The sequence below is a fragment of the Anser anser genome (genome assembly GCF_964211835.1).
Source record: "Anser anser genome assembly, chromosome: Z".
NCBI lineage: Eukaryota > Metazoa > Chordata > Aves > Anseriformes > Anatidae > Anser > Anser anser.
The window spans coordinates 63,938,547-63,955,833 of NC_139723.1; the positions used below are offsets into that span (position 1 = coordinate 63,938,547).

The 17,287-nt window shown below is 47.0% G+C and overlaps 4 protein-coding genes across 9 annotated transcripts in view; all 4 read right to left on the reverse strand.

The window, feature by feature from the left end:
- The window catches only part of CDK7 (cyclin dependent kinase 7), a 29,335-nt gene extending 29,035 nt beyond the window's left edge, over positions 1–300 (reverse strand). For 2 of the 4 annotated variants that reach the window (XR_014576346.1, XM_083816024.1), the window contains exon 1: positions 31–299. Coding sequence is in view for 3 of the 4 variants with exons in the window: in XM_083816024.1 (XP_083672150.1) it covers positions 31–90 (60 nt within the window). In the remaining variant the exon portion in view is untranslated. Of the gene's footprint in view, positions 1–30 lie in introns of all 4 variants that reach the window. The other 2 variants (XM_083816025.1, XM_083816023.1) reach the window with 2 other exon arrangements.
- Positions 301–496: 196 nt separating this feature from the next.
- Positions 497–5,843, reverse strand: KGD4 (alpha-ketoglutarate dehydrogenase subunit 4). Its single transcript, XM_083816028.1, has 4 exons — positions 5,715–5,843; positions 5,324–5,387; positions 1,974–2,176; positions 497–735 (listed from the first exon to the last, which is right to left on the reverse strand). The coding sequence occupies exons 1-4, from the start codon at positions 5,751–5,753 to the stop codon at positions 718–720; spliced, it is 324 nt and encodes a 107-aa protein (XP_083672154.1). The 5' UTR covers positions 5,754–5,843; the 3' UTR covers positions 497–717.
- A 161-nt stretch (positions 5,844–6,004) lies between these two features.
- Positions 6,005–12,894, reverse strand: CENPH (centromere protein H). Of its 2 annotated transcripts, XM_083816026.1 has the most exons (9): positions 12,650–12,894; positions 12,501–12,556; positions 11,931–11,979; positions 11,574–11,648; positions 10,833–10,892; positions 9,612–9,675; positions 9,295–9,346; positions 7,933–8,090; positions 6,005–6,886 (listed from the first exon to the last, which is right to left on the reverse strand). In XM_083816026.1, exons 1-9 carry the CDS (start codon positions 12,748–12,750, stop codon positions 6,797–6,799), a joined length of 705 nt encoding a protein of 234 aa, XP_083672152.1. In that variant the 5' UTR covers positions 12,751–12,894; the 3' UTR covers positions 6,005–6,796. The 2 variants fall into 2 exon arrangements, with proteins under 2 accessions (XP_083672152.1, XP_083672153.1); XM_083816027.1 differs by lacking the exons at positions 6,005–6,886; positions 7,933–8,090 and adding an exon at positions 8,109–8,639.
- Positions 12,895–12,962: 68 nt separating this feature from the next.
- Positions 12,963–16,670, reverse strand: CCNB1 (cyclin B1). Of its 2 annotated transcripts, none has more exons than XM_083816022.1 (7): positions 15,855–16,670; positions 15,528–15,707; positions 14,973–15,131; positions 14,348–14,581; positions 13,817–13,957; positions 13,457–13,567; positions 12,963–13,182 (listed from the first exon to the last, which is right to left on the reverse strand). In XM_083816022.1, exons 1-7 carry the CDS (start codon positions 16,347–16,349, stop codon positions 13,072–13,074), a joined length of 1,431 nt encoding a protein of 476 aa, XP_083672148.1. In that variant the 5' UTR covers positions 16,350–16,670; the 3' UTR covers positions 12,963–13,071. The 2 variants fall into 2 exon arrangements, with proteins under 2 accessions (XP_083672148.1, XP_083672147.1); XM_083816021.1 differs by having other exon boundaries at positions 15,528–15,710; positions 15,855–16,669.
- Between the last annotated feature and the right edge of the window lie 617 nt (positions 16,671–17,287).

Here is a 17,287-nt window from a genome sequence, read left to right on the forward strand (position 1 = left end):
GGGGCCGGGGCCGGGGCCGGGGCCGCTCACCTGCCCCTCCCCAAGGAAATCGAGCTTCTCGTAGCGCTTGGCCCGTGCCCGCGCATCCATGGCTGCCGCCGGGGAGACGCGAGGGAAGCGAGGAACGCGAGATGGCGGCTGCCGAACGGCGGCCGCGGGCCTTTAACACCGCCACGCTTCCGGCCCGCCGCCGCCGCCGGGAGCCGCCCCTAGCAACCGCAGGGTGCCGAGGCCCCAGCTCCGCCGCCTCGTGTCACCGGCCGCGCCTGCGCCGCGACGGGGCACCAACCGTCCCCGCCCCCCCCAACCGTCCCCGCCCCCCCCAACCGTCCCCGCCCCCCCCCAACCGTCCCCGCCCCCCCCAACCGTCCCCGCCCCCCCCAACCGTCCCCGCCCCCCCCAACCGTCCCCGCCCCCCCCAACCGTCCCCGCTCCCGCCCCGCCCCGCCTCACGTCCGCCTGAGGGCTCCCGTGAAGAAGCACGCCGCCGTGTCGCTTTGTAGAGTGGCTAATTAGAAAAATATTTTAATGGTGTGCCGGCATCTAGTTAGCCATCGACTGAAACGTGCGAGGGGTGTCATGCCTGCCCTCCCGCCCCTCGCACCGGGGTTTTGTTAAAGCTACCAGTATACAATCGTTTGTAACGCTAAGGAAACGCCTTCGCGGTGAACACAACGCTTCGTCCTCCAGCAGTGGGGACAAACTTGTCTTCTGCGCTTATTCCGGACCTCCACGCTGAAAGAGAAAAGGGGACAGACTAAGTACACACCACTACACCAAGGGGAGACACGAGCTTTTTCACACACAGCCCAAAAACAAGGTTTCTAGTCTTAACTTCTTATTTAGACTTTATTTAGACTTTGATTTCTAATCTATAAAAGAATGGGCATGAAAAAAAGCACCATCATCTATCAGCAACAGCCCAATTTTCAGTGAGGAATATAAAAAAAGAAAAAATCCTGCAGCCCATACCTACGGCTGCAATTCTCCCCATCTGAAGAAACCTGACTCTTACTCGCTTTACAGAAGGCCTGATAGACACAGCAACGGTGAACAGAAGTTTGAGGATTATTTCCATTGCTCAAATTCCAAAGTGCAAAGAAAAAAACAAGGCCCGGGTCAGCAATTATGACCTCTGTGAGAAGTCAGAAATTCATTAATGTGCCAATTATTTTACAATGTATCTCATGGTTAAAAAAATATGCTGGAGGTGAAGAAGTGTATAACTGTGGAAAATAATCCATCTTCTAATTATGATATCCTACCCATATGCATGCAGAAAAACTGATTTCCTCTACTCATGTGGTTACACTTTAGGTGTCCTTATCATTTAACAAAGCTACCTAAGTGTCTTTTCATTTCAAACTTACACCTATCTCTCTAATTCTTCAATTCTCCTCTTTTAAGTAATGATGTTTACAATTCAAAATTGTTATGGAAGTACGTCTCTCTTACCTTTCCCATATAATATTGTAATTGCAAATATTTCAGGAAATATTTATATTAAACTTAATAAAATGTTCCCAAAAGTTGAAATACAAAAGTTAACTTACTATTAAATAACTCATAAAAACTAGTTTGAAGAATATTTTGGACTTCTGTCACCTGGCAATAGCTTCTGCCGGTCCGTGAATGGACTCCAGTGGTCACATCCAACACATTCAAATTACACGTTAAGCAGCTGTTACAGAACAGGTAGCGACTATGGTTAATGTAGGCTGTACCTACACTAGCTTTCCATGCGTGTTCTAAGTCTGTCTCTCTCCGTGACACCATGAGCTGCTGATTAGTAAAAGCTGGGTACCCCGTGTACCAAGGATTTGTAGTTTGGGTACTGTGCATCGAAGCTGTGAGAGCTCTGAGTACACACTTACCAAGAACTGCAATGTACTACCGTATTTCTACAGGTCCTTCAAAGTTTCAAGTAAGATAAATGCTGGGTAAACAGAGAACATACAGTCATTGAAACTTACTTGAATATATTCAATCTCTTCATCTGACATAAGTTTCCTTCTGTATTTCTGAGGGAAGGTTCTTGCTAATTCTGAAGTGTCTGGTGTACCTTGTACCCTACTAACAGGTGAAATACTTTGAAAGGCTGGTGCCCTGCCTCCGACAGACTCCTGTGCTTTTGAAGCATGGGGTGATGGCACACTTGCTTGTAGAGATTCCTGTACTGAAACCCAGATTGCAAAAACATTTACAGAAATGTAACAAAACTGTAAAATTAATTAGATAAGCAACCAGCAAAAGTTACTAGTTATTGACAATTAACTTTCTTCCTTATAACAAACATTAAAAGAGTTAAGATGCTCTATTTCTCACAACCCATTCTAATTGTTGTTTAATATATGAAGAGCACAGTATCAAGGACACATTTAATCAGAAATGAAAAGAATGCATATTTGAATGGCAGAAATGTTCACGTGGAAACACAAGATTTCCACATGATATATCCTAACAAAGGCTTTCCTTCACTGGGAAGCTTTCCGTGCAGCACGAAGTACCATAAATGTGTGTGTGGAGAGGGTTATGCAGAAAGATAACTAAGATGAATAACTAAGGTCCACTGAGATAACGCTTTCTGTTTTCTGCAACGGTAAAGACAGACTGGTGAAAAAGAGAGGCTTACAGGAGGATGAAGCTCACAATGCGCAGTGCTGTACCCGTCTTTAACATCATGCCGAATGAACACAACTATTGGGAATCAGCAATCAAACTGTTAATGAAATGCAGACCAAGTACTGCATGAAATACTTCAGAGAAGAGGGCCAGGAGTTAGGCTTAAGGAATTCACGTTAGGGAAGCTGCCTTCAGTTTGAGGATAGGAAAACAGACAACAAAAAGGCAGTGCTATCAAAGCCAGCCTGTTGGACCTCAGGTCTGCCCCTCCGTGGTGGATCTGACAATGGAAATACACAGTCACCATGGCAGGGAGGACTGCATCTCATAGCAGTATGTTTCCTTTGGAAGCACTCAGGCCTGGTTAAAAAAAAACGGTAAAGCAGACTGCTCCCGAAGGAAGTTCTTCTCGGTGTCCCTGAAAAATGAGCACGATAAACACAGCTGGTACAGGCAGACTAAGAATTTACAAAATAAGTAGCATCAAGACTGAGCAGACCTGGATGTGTTAAAATGCCATGGTATTGCCTGCCTCTCTCCCCGCTGCCTCCAACAAGATCAGTAGTGACAAAGGAGAGGAGCCATGGTGAGTCCGAGTTGATTGGCAGGACAGGGATGTCAAACAGCTGCAACGAAGTCATCAAACCACTGCTGGTAAAAAACACCATGGAGGGGCACACTCAGAAGTTCTTGCGCAGAAGACTCTATCTGAAAGCTGCAAATTGATCAGGTGGTTTGGCAAGGAAGGTCCCAAACAGAGCAAGGAGGAAGAGAACTTATCAAAAGGAACATAATCTGAACACAGGGCATGCCATGAAGATTAAATTCTAAAATTTAAGAGCAGGAGGCAAAAGGGGCAGAAGACGAAAACAGAAGAAAGAGCTGTTTCTGACAACACAGAGCTGACAAATAATTCTGGCCAGTAACGCCTATAAAGTATTTTTGTTTCAAGAAATAAAACTCCTTATGAGAAATAGCTTCTCCAAGTTTGTTTTATATGCCACAAAAATATTAGAGATTTACCCGAGAGCTTCCTCTACCGTACAATTTTGATTCTGATACGTAGTTGGAACAGACACACTGGCCAATTAAAAACACAAGAAATCGGGACTCAGAAGTACTAGACCTAACACTGCAATTGCATTAGCGCAGTTACAGCCTCTCCTACAGTTTTCCCTGCCCTGTTTGACAACGTGTTGCAATAGTAATACCATAAAAGAATTTGGCTGGCCTTTCCAGCACCCATGGCTCTAAAAGTATATCTTTGATCTGCAGAGCTCCGTGTGGCCATGCGCAAGCAGCAGCCTGGTGCGGTGAACGCAGGCACTGCCGCAACCTTCAAGCAAAGAGAGGCAGACTGCAATTTGCTATCGAGGTGACAGAACACGGTTCTGGTAGAAAGGTCTAGCGGACCCGAAAGCTACAGTGACAAAGTTCTTCTGACACAGAGATAAAGAGGTACATAACGCATTTTTTAAGAATGCAATTTGCTGGCATGAGAGATGGTGCAGCTGGCTAAACGGGGTACAGCATACGGAGTTCTGGCAAAGTTATCCCCAAATATGGTTCCTGAGGACTTCATGGATACATCAGAAGTGGCACTGATGTACACTGTAGATACTTTGAAATGTCAAAGGATAAATGAAACTTACAGCTAAATCTCTGGTGTTAAAATGCTCTGGCAAATATATGGTGCAGTTACTGATGCGTTAAGGTGCTGCCAACCATTCTTTACTGAATAGTCACCCTTCAGATGGCGTTACAGAATTAAGTGTGTAAAGTTTGAAGGTAACAGTCTTGAAATTTAAAATCCCTATGTTTTTAGCCATCATAAACATTAGCATAGCAGGAAAAAAAATAAAAAGAAGAATTTTCAGATGTCTAAATTAACTATCTGCTTCAAGGAGATACCTCTGGTGTTGACAAATTTTGACACAAGTACTAGAAAAAAAGACATCAGAGGCAACAAACTAAAAAAAGAGTGAGAACAGCCATCATTTCTAAACAAATGAGAACAATGTAACTGAGCTTCATAAGACTTCTTCTATTTTAGTTTCAAACGCTTTATTGACTCATGAGAAAAACAACATACAGCTTATGTAACTTTGATGTGTAAATGTAACAATACAGAGGATCCTATAAACATCAACAAAGCTATAGGTATAAAAGTTGATGTCAAAGATGGCCATGAAAATATGTTTTTTTCTCAGCATTAATTAATAACGCTAGGAAACATTTAAAATGTACGGCGGAACGGCTCTGCCACCTAAAATCAAGGTTTCAAATACTACAAACATTGCACGCTCCAATTAAGAAAAGAACGGGCGAGGCAAATGCAACATCATTTCTGCAAGTACCACCGAATAGCTAAACCTGCTTCCGAGTGACTTTGGCGCGATCACCTCAGGAGATTATTAGCATTTGCAGGAATGGGACTTTGTGTGCAAGTAGTGTAAATCTCCGGGAACCTGGCTTGGCCAAGAAATAGGCATGCGTGCAGCGTATGCATTCCCGCAGTCGTACAGAGTCTGGGAGGGCTGAGTCAGGAGTTACCTTCAAACTGAAACAGCCGTGTTTCAGAACCCTTGCCCCACATCAGGCGGGTCACTGCGTGAAAGCAGAAGCGTGCTGCTGTGTAAGGCGGTTCAGAGAAAGAACCTGGCACGGGCTGTTTCTCTAGACGGAGGGGCGACATACTTACTTTTAGGCCTGGGACCGCTTTTCCTGTCCGGGAACTTAATGAGCGGAGTATGCGGCTTGACCACCTACAAAGCGACAAGGCAGCAGGAGACGTCAGGAGCACAGGACGCGCTTTGGGCAGATGCTGACCCCGCGGTACCCGCACACCGCTGGCACACGGCGCAGAACCCCCGCGGGTCGGACCGCGCACACGGAGATGCCCGCGGGGACACGGAGCCCGCCCCGCCCCGCTCCGGGCGCCCCCTCCCCGCGCCAAGGACACGGCCCCCGGGCGGCGCCCCGGGCCCCAGCCGCCCCCGATCCCCGCCGGCCCCGTGCGGGGGCGTCCCCGCCGGCCGCCCCCCGGCCCCGCCGCCCTCACCGCGCCCGCAGCGCGGGGCCGCCGCCGTCACCTGCACGGCGCGGGCGGCCGCCGCCATCTTGCTGCCCATGGTCACCCCCGGCCCACGGGTGGGCGGGGCTCCCCGCAGGGGGCGGGGCTCCCCGCAGGGGGCGGGGCTTCCCGCAGGGGGCGGGGCTCCCCGCAGGGGGCGGGGCCGTGGGCGCGCCGGCGGGAGAGCCCCGGCCCCCAGCTGCCCCCCGGCTCTCTCGGGTGCAGCCAGCGCACGGCGGGCACTCCCCCAAGCAGGCGCTGGTGAAGGACAAAGTGCCCAGTTATTTCTTTTATTTAGCACAGCGCAGGTGAAGGACAAAGTGCCCAGTTATTTCTTTTATTTAGCACAGCGCACGCAGCGCGGTTCGGCCAAGGTAGCGGAACTTAGTAAAAATGCGAGCGTTGGCGTCTAAAAGCGTGGAATGCGGCTGGCGTGCTGTACCGCCACCCGCCCCGACTGCCCGCGGCTGCGGGAGCTCCCGGCGTGGCGCAGTACCGACCGCTCGCTCCTCTTCTGGCACCGGTCATGCTGCGTAGCTCATCACCGCGTAGCACAGCCACACTTTTCTAGGCATAAAATTATACATAGCGGTTTAATGACTGAAAAACAAAAACAAAACAAAAAAAAAAACACGCAGACACACTTTCCTAACCACGTTTTACAGTTTGAGCTTTCTACGGCGACACTGCAGGGTCCCGTGGTGCAGGCAGGAAGACACAAAGCGCGGGAAGGTGGAGCAGGACAGCAGTGGCAGAGCCTTGGTGTAATACCTTTTACGTAAAAGCTTATCATGTATAGGTTATATAAATCATTGTTTTTTCTTGTCTTATTGCTGAATTTCAGGGGAAAACAAGTTCTTGGCGTCGAAGAGCTATAAAGTAACCCTTCACTTAGGTTCATCAGCTACACTGCTTGTTGTTTACCAGGAATTAAAAATGCACTTCAATGAGTTGCATGGCCATATTCTGAGCCTGTAGAGAGAACTTCCAGAAAGGTCAAAATTTCAAATTCATAAAACTGAGCTTTTATGATACAAAAAATATTGATTATATAATATATTGATTATCCACACTGTAAATATGAAAGGCCATCTTCCTGACTCAAATAAAGATGCTTTTTTCAAGCTGTAGAACAATTGCCTTCAAAGATGGATCTTCCGCCCAGTTAACTCTGCTTCCAATGATGATATTCTACAAGACAGAAAGACTAGTGGTTAAAAAATAAAAGCTCTTAAAAAGGATCAAAATTTCTGTTGGTCTTATTTAAACTTTGGAAGCCCTTGAAATTCACAGCAGTGTTTGAAATGGACAGGACTTGGGAAGAGAGGAGAAAATGATTGTTTTTAACATTCTCACTCTGCCATTCTAGACTGAAAATGGGAATCTTTAATTTAACCAAAAAAGAATTGTTTTACTTATGTTTCAGAAGACTTTAGGAGTACAAAAACAGAATTCCGGGAATCTAATCCAAAACCCACTAAAACGTTTAATTTCCTGTTCTCGATTTGAGATGAAACCATATTATGTTTCAAGCTAGTAGTAGACATGGCGTGCAACAGAAAGAACATGTGGCTCTTTTTCTGTTCTTGGTATTCCACTATCATGCAAATTCACAGAACGGTTATATCCCTTTTTCTACCTGAAGGCCTCAAATACATTCTTCCACAGCCTTTTTTTAAAAAAAAAAAATTTAAAGTAAACTATGTGCGTTCTTCACTGGTCTTTCACTGGTCAGGACAAGCCACACTGCAAGAGGCAGAGTAGGGGGCAGCAGCAGAGGACACATGACCTCTAGTGGAGCTCCTCTGAGCACAGGATGCTGCAGGAGGCCCACCTCCCACCCTAATCCCACCGGTATCATCGGATTAAGGCCTATTTATTTGTCCTAGGGAACTGGTTTGGGGAGGATGTAGGGGTGACTACCAGTCTAAGGAATTATAGCCACTGTCGTGATAGACACATTTCTGGAAAATGCATTACCTTTGTACCTTTAAGGGACCAAAGAAATAAAGACAGATCAATAGAATGTTTCTAAACTCTGTAAATAATAACTCCAAAAAAGTTTCATAGTTTTAGTCTTTAAAATAATAAAGATTTCCTTTCATACTGCAGTTTTTCCATTATTGCTGTTACTTAAAGAGTTTAGAAAATGACTTTGAAGTCACATTCACTATACAGTATATTATTTTGCTTGTAATGCAGAACTGCAACTCTGCTTCTGAAAGCTATGAAATTACCTGGAATACATTTTGAATTACTGTAGCCATCGCTCTTTCAGTTTGTAGGTTTTTATGTACACTCTCCAATATTTCAGCCACTTTCATATTTGCTACTTCCTTTTTCTTTTTCACGTCACGAATTTGCAGTAGTTTGTCTTCTTCAGCCTGTTTCAGAACTGTTCCATTATTAGTAAAACAAAGTATTAAGAACTATTTCAGTGGGCAGAAGACCTAAAGAGAAACTTTTTTCTTACAGACATCTAAGGCACTTCCATTGCAATACCTCAAACTTCTCTCTCCATCTGTTTCCTCCACCAGAACTCACAATGTACCTTTCACACAAGACAAAAGTACTGTGGTATCTGGTATCACTACACACCGACTGGTTCCCTGGCTGCTAACAAAACCAAAAGTCCTTTGAATAAGGTCTGCATTTCCTTCAGACATAGATACTAATTTGAATACCTGTCCTACACCACATCTTCAGTTGTCACGACTTTTATAGTTGGAGATGTTTACAATCATGTTTGATTGAAAACGAATTCAAAAATCATAGAAGGGATATATGGACAACATCAGTAAGTATTGCCGGGTTTTGGACGAAACCAGGCTAAAAGTTAGACTGAAAGACACCATGAAGGAAGAGTTCGTACATGGGAAGAATGCTGCTTTTCCTGATACAGCATTCCTTTCCTGAAGGAAGGTGTTAGGGTGCTCATTTTTTTCTGTGAAAAGAGATACTTCAGTGTGTCTATTACTCTCAACATACACACCAATTTCTATGCGTGAAACAAAAAAATGAATTAATAATTGTTAGAATTGTTGTCAAATCTCGTCATAGGTTTGTAAGAACAAACTTTTAGTGCTATTCAAAAGAATTGTTTACCTTAGTAAGTTCTGAAATGTGATTTCAAATGTAAATTTGACCCACTATAATAAGCGTTCTGAATACCAAGTCACATATTACTACACAAGCTCTTTGTAAGTAAATACCCTCCTGTTCAACAAACGTTTCACAAAAGTGCAGTTTGAGAAAAAAATAAAAACTTTCAGTTTTGCAGAACTGATTTAAATTACTAAGTGAAGTGTAAGTTGCCGGGGAGCTTATAATAAATAACGAAACACCACCACCCTTCTTTTTTTTTTTTTTAGCAGATACGAAATCAGAGATACAAGAATATGACTAATACGTTCTATCAGTCTAATAATCATGTAGACATCACACCAGCTCATTTTTATAGCACCTAATAAAACTGTTTTCGTAAGTTTTCTAACTGTATTATGAAGTTTGTGGTTACTTAATAATGCTACAAGAAGCACTTTAAAATATGAACAGTATATTCAAATATAAAATAAAGTCAATATAACTAATGCACTTACTGAGTCTTTTCTTTCTAATGTCATTCAATTTCTCTTCAATCTCACGTGTTTGCTGAAAGAAAAACATATTTCGTAGACTCTCAGATCCAATAAATATTGATGATGCTAGTTCAGCCCACAAAAGCAGTTAGGGGCAGCTCTTGCAGACTTGCTTGCATACTCACTCTAAGCAACAATTTCAGTAATTTTAACACCGCTAGGAACTATGCCCTTTGAGCCACATACTTACTTTCAAATGACTTGTGCATTCCTGTTACTTTCAATTACCTTTACGGCAAGCCTGCACAACTGCAACAAAAGGTACAAATGGAACTTACTTGTTGAGATTCGATTATTGCCTTGCTGAGCTTTACTGTGTGTTCCATAGTTTCCACAATCAGTCTAAGGAAGGAAGAAAAGTTGCATACCTTTAGACCATTAATATGTGTTGACAGCATGAATGCATTAATCTAAGTTATTTAGATTAAACAAAAAATGCCCATTTATCTTAACACAAAAATAAAAAACTACACATTTAGCATACTTATAGTTGTAGGTGCCACATAGGCTCCTTGTTTTGCTCTCGGTTTTGCTAAAACATCAGTTAAGTTTAATATTTCAAATCATATAGCTAGTGGTTAGAGCTCCTGAATTCTGGGCTGTAACAGGGACATCATGGAAATGCATTGCTTTCAGCTGTATTTTCAACAGAAACGAAACTTCTCACATGATACTTCATATGCATGCATCAATTAATAGTGGGAAAAAAATTAAAAAACAAATTTCAAACACATTTGAAACCTTCAGTTCTGTTTGACAGGCATTAAGCTTGTACATAATTATTTAATGAAGGCAGCAAAGCAGAGGCAAGGCTCCATTACCAGCTTGCAGTATGCGCTCAGCTATTATAAGCGCTGGGAATTCATATTCCTTAGAAACAAAAAACTGTTGACTATAAACTCTTACTGGTGCATCAAAAATTAGGAAAGCCACTTAAGCCCAGGCAAAGTCAAATCCAGTCTTCACAAAGTGACTTACTACTGTCTAGACCAGGGAGAGAAGTTGCCTGAGCCCACTGCTCACGAAACATCCCCATATTCAGTCAACTCTCAAAGTCAGCATAAATCTAAGGACATGATCCGAAGAGGGCAAGAACTCACATAACATTCAATAAATGTTCTTGCGGCTTCAGTTAAATATGAAAACACCAGTTCTGATGGTGGGGAATCCAGTGCATTTCACAAGTGCAGCCAAGATAACGGAGCTAATGAACAAACTACATTGGTGCTTCTGGAGTTGAGCTGGTTTGTGTGAAACAAGCTTAAACATCTCTGTAATCAAAGACTAGTTAATTCAGAGTCCAAAGGTAAATCCACTGTGCATATAATAGTTTTGATCATGCTGTCTCTAGCCAGAAGGTGGACTACATGTCATCCAGTCCAAGCTAGATGAAAAGTTTGCTTTACAAAAGTTACCATGAAGTAAAATAGAAATGTGTCACATTAAACTATTCCAAGCCCTTTCTTTTCTGGCCATCCTTTCCCCCCAAAACACCTTACCTTCTCTCATCATCATCATTCTGTGTCATTTTGTTTCGCAGGGCATCCACAAGCTGCATCCTGCATGGTATAAGAAAGAGACAAATAACTGATGAGAATTAATACGAAACTAAGAACTGAATGCTGATAAATACTGGAAGAGAGATTTACTAATTCCATTTATGCCCACTTTCACATTGGAAATACATACTAAAAAAACCTGTCAAGAACAACAAAAAACGTGGTTAACTTTTAAATATCACACTTCTTAAATACTGGGGCTTAATCCTCAGGACAAGAAAGGTGTTATCAAAGACTATTTGTAAGAGTGACAATGCATTTCTATCTTGACAAACATACCTCAGATATCATCAGTCCCAGGCTGCAGAAGGGAAGCTGGACAAAGGTGGGAATTCAAACGAACAGTTGTGTGCTTCAGGAGATATGTAACAACTACCAACCTCACTCTCTTCACAGGAATTTGTAAAGTACCACCAACTATTTTTACTGATGTATACTGTCTGCTTTTTCTTAACTTTCCAGAACCTCTGAGGCTCACACATGCTTCAGTTTGTGTTTTATTGTTATTCTCTATGTTATCTCCCTCTTCATTCCTATTGATTCAATTGTATTAAACTTCTCATGTTTGTAACGTGTGCTGTATCACTCTGAAATACAATTTTAATCAGAATTATGCATTTCTGCATGCATGTGCACACATGTAAACACACAGAAAACCTCCAAATAGAAAGAAAAATCTACCTTTGCATGCATAATGTCTTGTTCTCGAAGGAGATTTTTATTTCCTCCAGTGCTCCTTCCAAATTTTGCATGGGTCTGAAACGAAGTGTGAAAGGAACAAAAATTGTAAAAGCAACCTCGCATTTTTAACTTGTTCTCTGCATGTCTGAAGGAAGAACTTTTACTCCAAACTACAAGTCATTCAATAATATTCTCTCTTCATTTCCTTTGTTTTCACCACATTCCTGCATAGTACTGATCGTTAATCCAGAATTTCTGCTAAAAAGAAGTAACTAGAAGAGAACTTCCAAGCTCAGTTCCCAGTCCTTCAGTTTATTTTAAAATACATCAGAAGTTCAAAGTTAACAAATTACATACCGCATAACAGATATTTCTTCAACATCATAGTCAAGGTAACTTCCTTGATCTGCAAAGCAAGAACACCACTAAAACAGCACAACAGGAAGACTTTAAACATGACTTATGTAACGTAAAGGATAAAGCCGTTTAACGGACGTTTTATTCCTACCTCCACACCTCGCTATCTCTCCAGCGTTAGTGAGACTACGCAGAGGGAGGGGGTAGGGGGAGTGGTGGGCTGTGTAGGTGCTTGGCTGCGGGGTTAAAGCACAACACCAGGCAGATGTGTCGGAGGGGTGTCAGGGATAACGGAGGGGTGTTGGGGGGTGTCAGGGGGATAACAGAGGGGTGCCAGGGGGGTGTCAGGGGGATAACAGAGGGGTGCCAAGGGGGTGTCAGGGGGATAACAGAGGGGTGCCAGGGGGGTGTCAGGGGGATAACAGAGGGGTGCCAAGGGGGTGTCAGGGGGATAACAGAGGGGTGCCAAGGGGGTGTCAGGGGGATAACAGAGGGGTGCCAGGGGGGTGTCTGGGGCCTGAAGGGAAGGCGCCAGAGGGGGAAGCGCGGCGGGGCCGGTCCGTTACTTACTGGCGCAGGCTGCGGCTCGGTACTCCATCAGCTGCTGCTTCAGCTGCTCCCGCAGGCTGCAAGGGAGCCGAACGAGGCCGTCAGCCCGCCCGCCCGCCCGCCCGCCCCGGCACCGAGCCCCCCGCCGCCCCCCGCCGCCCCGCACGCACCGGAGCAGGGTGAGGACGTTCAGCTTCGCTTCGGGGCCGGTCTCCGCACGGAGCACGGCAACCGGACCGGCCTTGGTGTCGGCTCCGGCCAGCTCCTCCATGGCGCCGCCTTCAAAGTGCCCGCGCAGTCCTCGGCCGCCGCTTGCCGCCGCGCGGGGCGGGGCGGGGCCGCCTCACCCAAGCGGGGCCGCCCCCGTGGGCAAGATGGCGGCCGGGCGGGCTGAGGGGGCGGGGCGGGGCGGGGCGGTCAGGGCTCTAATGTCAATTAGAGGCAGGGTGTAATTAGAGAACCCTCGCGAGGCGTGAGGCACGGTGACAGTAGAGAGGAAGTAATCTTTATTAAAAGCACGAACCACACAGATAAAAGCTAAGAGTATATATACACACAGCGTCGATACTTTTTTTTTGTTGAATTTTCACAGTTACAACAGTTCAGCCAGTGGTTTGGCTAAGTCTTCTATGATATCAGAGTTCAGCTGTGCAAGAGTGCTTACTTGCTTGTTGCCCGAGCTGGCGTACTTATTCTTGATGGACTGCAAACATACAAGTAAGGTTAAGTTTACCCAGATTATTACATTATTCCAGCTCATCTGAGGCTTGGGGTGGGCAGGCCAAGCCAATTCTAGCAGCCAGACCCAGGTTTTACCCATTTTGGTCAGTTTGTGCCCCACCTTGGGGCAGACCTTCAGCTACAGTAAGCAGGTCTGATACAAGCCTGACAGCTCAGGTCACAGCCAACACAGCCCCAGGGCACCACGCGCTGACACTTAGCCAAGCATGCTCCCCACCCTCACCAAAAGTTCTTACCGCATACTTCATATAGCCCTGGTTCACTAGAATTACGTTCTTCGCCAAATGCTGCATGACTGGGACAAGGTCACTCTCACTGTAGGACATGTAGTGCTGCAGAGTCTTTGTCTGAAAGGGAAGGAAGTTATTCAACAAGCCTACTAGAACAGAGTTCAGTGGATTCTTTGACTTCTGTTGGGCTTGAACAGTTGGCCTCCTTTGTAATGTGGGAGAGCTAACAGTCACCATCCTACTTCTGTCCCCCTGTGCTAAGACATGAGCAATGCAAAAGGCCTGCATACACTTGTCCCAGGGTGGCCTTTTAAGCTGGCGCATAGGTACATCAAGTCCTGTGCTTGCAGGTGCAGCATGACTTACCCACGGGCTTCCACCGAGAAGTTTCAGAGCCAAGCAGGTAGCAGCAGCTGCCTTCCTGGATGGATGGATGTGAGCGATGTCATAGTCCAAAATGGATAGCTCCAACAGGTACTTGGACAGAATGTGTTGTTCCAAGTCCACCTGCAGCAAGTCAGAGTTAGGTATTGCCCATCTCCCAGGAAAAAGCATCCTGTCAGGCTTAGTTGAGTTGCCTTTTAGTCAAACAGGAAGAAATACTTTCTTAAACATTTTTCAAGCTATAGGCTTGATATCCAAATGGCTTAATCACAGAGCAGTTCTGAGTTGTATTAGGCTGCTCATATGCTTTTAATAGCGGTCTACTGACCACCTGCAGTATCAAACATTTTAACTTCGGTTTTGGCTGGGCTAGGCTCAAGTGACTGAAAGCAGACAAACAGCTGCAATACTGTTTGGGCTCAAATGGAAGTTTTGAGCCAGTATAACAAGCTTCCACAGTTAAGTATTACAACTTCCAGGTACTGCTTAAAGAACACTTGTTTTCAGCTTTACCTCTGCAATCCTTGAAGTCCTGTTTAGGAAGTGTATAGGGAGAGGACGACCCAGACGAAAGTCCAGGGCTTGCAGAATCTTTATCTCCATTTTGCAAATTTGGGATGTTGTATACTTGTCTTGAGTTACATAGGCAAAATCTCCAATACTGGGGGGAAACGTCTCTTCATATTTACTGGCAAGGAACATAGCCGTGATACCAACAAGCGGTAGCGCACTTCTTACAGCATTGTCCTGTAGTAAAAAGCAGTAGTGCTTTATCATAATGGCTTGGCTCAGAAAACGTATTTTAAAGGTAGCCAGCATCATGTTTGTTCAGTGGCAGGAAGTTCATACAGGCATATACAGAGGAACTATATGTCATCTACTGTTGGATATGATCAGGGTTTGAGACCAAATCAAGGAGAGGAATAAGCAGTTTTGATGCATTAAGTCACAATTAGTAATTGAGAGGGTTATATAGGGCATATAATTCAACAACAAAATACAGTTGACCAGCAAAGTGCACTTTGCATTTGATAAAGACAACAAGACTAACCATGTATTGTGTTACTGATCAGTTGATCTAGTGTTTTAGATTAGTATTATGGAAAGTATTGCCTGACAGTGGGCAAGCGATGCTTACCTGCAAGTAGAGGTCAACGATAGAAACTGTCAAGTATAAGGTCTCTTGCAGCAGGCTGAATCTTACTTGTACTTGAACAAGCCAGTCCATTAGCACAGCACGCATCTTCGCAGTTATATTCTGGCCTGCCAGGTATTGGGGTCTGACTACATGTGTTACCTGTGTGGAAGGAATCAGATTATTATATCTAATCATTTGGCTCAAACAATTACAATGCCCAGCCCCTGTTTCATCTTAAGGCTTTTGAAAGAGGTCCGTACCAGTATACTATGGATCACAGTACTAGGCCTGTGTGTATAAGGTTTCTTGGTTTACTAGAGACAGGCTATGAAGAGCATGGTACCACTACTGCTGATCTGTTGGTCTAAAAACCATTATCTGTTATCATCTCAGGTTACTCTAGCGTTTTCAGTTGAGGAATCACTTATCAGTGCCTCCTGAAAATCCACAGATGAAAATGGGTGCCATCTCTAAGCCACCCTTATGATGACAGGCAGACTCCCTGCATCAGCAGGTGTCCCTGTAGTTTGAACTACTATTACTACTACTACCAACCTCAAGCTCTCTCAGGTATTTGTAGATGTCCTTCACGTACTTGCTGCATAACTCTGGTCTGTTACTATCTTTTGCATCAACATCTTCCTCTTCAGACAAGGCATCAGGATCCTCCTGCCGCAGCATGCCCTCTGCAGGGGTACATGCCGGCTCCTCCGTGGAAGATGAGGATGTGGGCTCCTGCTACAAGGCAATAGGGTGGGGGGAGGCAGATCGGAGGGCATCAGGGCAAGCCCCGCTGCCGCTCGGCAGCCCCACAGTGGCTCACGGCCGCCGTTTGAGCTCGGTGGAGGCGGCGGCCGGGCTGAGCCCGCTCTGGGACAGTACCTGCTGGGGCTGGGGCTCCGGTGGTGGCGGTGGTGGTGATGGCGGCGGCGGCGGCGCACTCTTCTTGGCAGCTGCCTTCAGCGGCCTCCTGGCGACCGTCGTCTTCGGCACGGGCTGGGCGGCAGCGGCGGCGGCTGCCCTGGCGGCTGCCCTGGCGGCTGCCCTGGCGGCTGTCCTGGCGGCTGTCCCGGCGGCTGCCCTGGCGGCTGTCCCGGCGGCTGTCCCGGCGGCTGTCCCGGCGGCTGTCCCGGCAGCGCACGGCCGCTTGCTGTAAGCCCTCAGCGGCTTTCTGGGGGCGGCCAGCCGCGAGGGCTCGGCGGCGCTGTTGCCGATGTCCCGCAGGACGGTGCGGGGCAGCAGCCCCGGCTTCCTCCCCTCCACCCCAGTCTTGGCGGCGGGCGCGCTGCTCTTCCCCGGGCCGCCGGGCGCAGGCCGGTTGCAGGGCCGGGCCACGGGGCGCGGGCGGCCGGCCGGTAGCGGCAGCCGGCTCGGCATCTGGGAGAAGGCACTCACCCTTGATGACACAGCGGAGCGGAGCGGCGAGGAGCGGCGAGAGAGGAGCCGAGGGGTGTTGCGAGAGAGGCGCCGAGCGGAGCTGCGAGGAGCGGAGCTGCGAGGAGCGGAGCTGCGAGGAGCGGAGCTGCGAGGAGCGGAGCTGCGAGGAGCGGAGGAGCTGCGAGGAGCGGAGGAGCTGCGAGGAGCGGAGGAGCTGCGAGGAGCGGAGGAGCTGCGAGGAGCGGAGGAGCGGAGCTGAGCAGCGGAGGAGCGGAGCTGAGCAGCGGAGGAGCGGAGCTGAGCAGCGAGGCGCAGAGCTGCGAGGAGCGGACTGACAGGCCGACCCGCTGCCGCTGCCGCCTTTTAAACCTCCCGGCCGCCGCTCATCGGTCGCCCGCTGCACGCCCATTGGCTGCCGCAGGGCCGGCGGCAGGGCGCCGGGGGGCGGTGCGGGCGGCAGGGGGCGCTGAGGGGACGGGGAAACGGCGGGCCCGTGAGGGGCCTCAGGTCCCGCGGGGCGGCTCCGCGCGGAAACACCCCTAAATCGTCACCTCAGGGTGGACGGTCCCTGGGGAGCCTGTCCGAGCGCCCGAGCACCCTCTGGGTGCAGAACCTTTCCCTCACACCCAGCCTGACCCCCCCCGTCCCAGCTCCATGCCGCTCCCTCGGGTCCTGTCCCCACAGAAAAATAAAGTGAAAAGCATGTTTCACGCACAAATCCCATCTTATAATTACCTCGGCTAAATTTAGTCATCTGTGTAACAAAGGACCACCGCGAACAGATGAAGCTGAGATCCAGAGGCCTCGCACACCCAAAACACAGTGCAGTCGGTGCAGATGCCCCCTCCCCATCCAAATAAATCAACATTTCCCAAATAAATCAACATTTCAAGCATGTTCTCAAACTCCCTACCCGAAATCAGCTGCTGCACCGACAG

Bases quoted from the DNA above. Each gene is read 5' to 3' on its own strand.
- CCNB1 (XM_083816021.1), bottom strand. From the start codon at position 16,349: ATGCCGAGCCGGCTGCCGCTACCGGCCGGCCGCCCGCGCCCCGTGGCC. The intron at 15,711-15,854 runs GTACTGTCCCAG...ATTGCCTTGTAG, and splicing joins CGGAGCCCCAGCCCCAGCAG to CAGGAGCCCACATCCTCATC. The intron at 13,183-13,456 runs GTAAGAACTTTT...GTATGTTTGCAG, and splicing joins AGGGCTATATGAAGTATGCG to TCCATCAAGAATAAGTACGC.
- CENPH (XM_083816026.1), bottom strand. From the start codon at position 12,750: ATGGAGGAGCTGGCCGGAGCCGACACCAAGGCCGGTCCGGTTGCCGTG. The intron at 8,091-9,294 runs GTAAGTGCATTA...ATAATGGAACAG, and splicing joins CATTAGAAAGAAAAGACTCA to TTCTGAAACAGGCTGAAGAA. The intron at 6,887-7,932 runs GTAATTTCATAG...TCTGTCTTGTAG, and splicing joins TAATTCAAAATGTATTCCAG to AATATCATCATTGGAAGCAG.
- KGD4 (XM_083816028.1), bottom strand. From the start codon at position 5,753: ATGGGCAGCAAGATGGCGGCGGCCGCCCGCGCCGTGCAG. The intron at 5,388-5,714 runs GTGACGGCGGCG...GTCGCTTTGTAG, and splicing joins CGGCCGCCCGCGCCGTGCAG to GTGGTCAAGCCGCATACTCC. The intron at 2,177-5,323 runs GTAAGTATGTCG...TCTGGGTTTCAG, and splicing joins AAGCGGTCCCAGGCCTAAAA to TACAGGAATCTCTACAAGCA.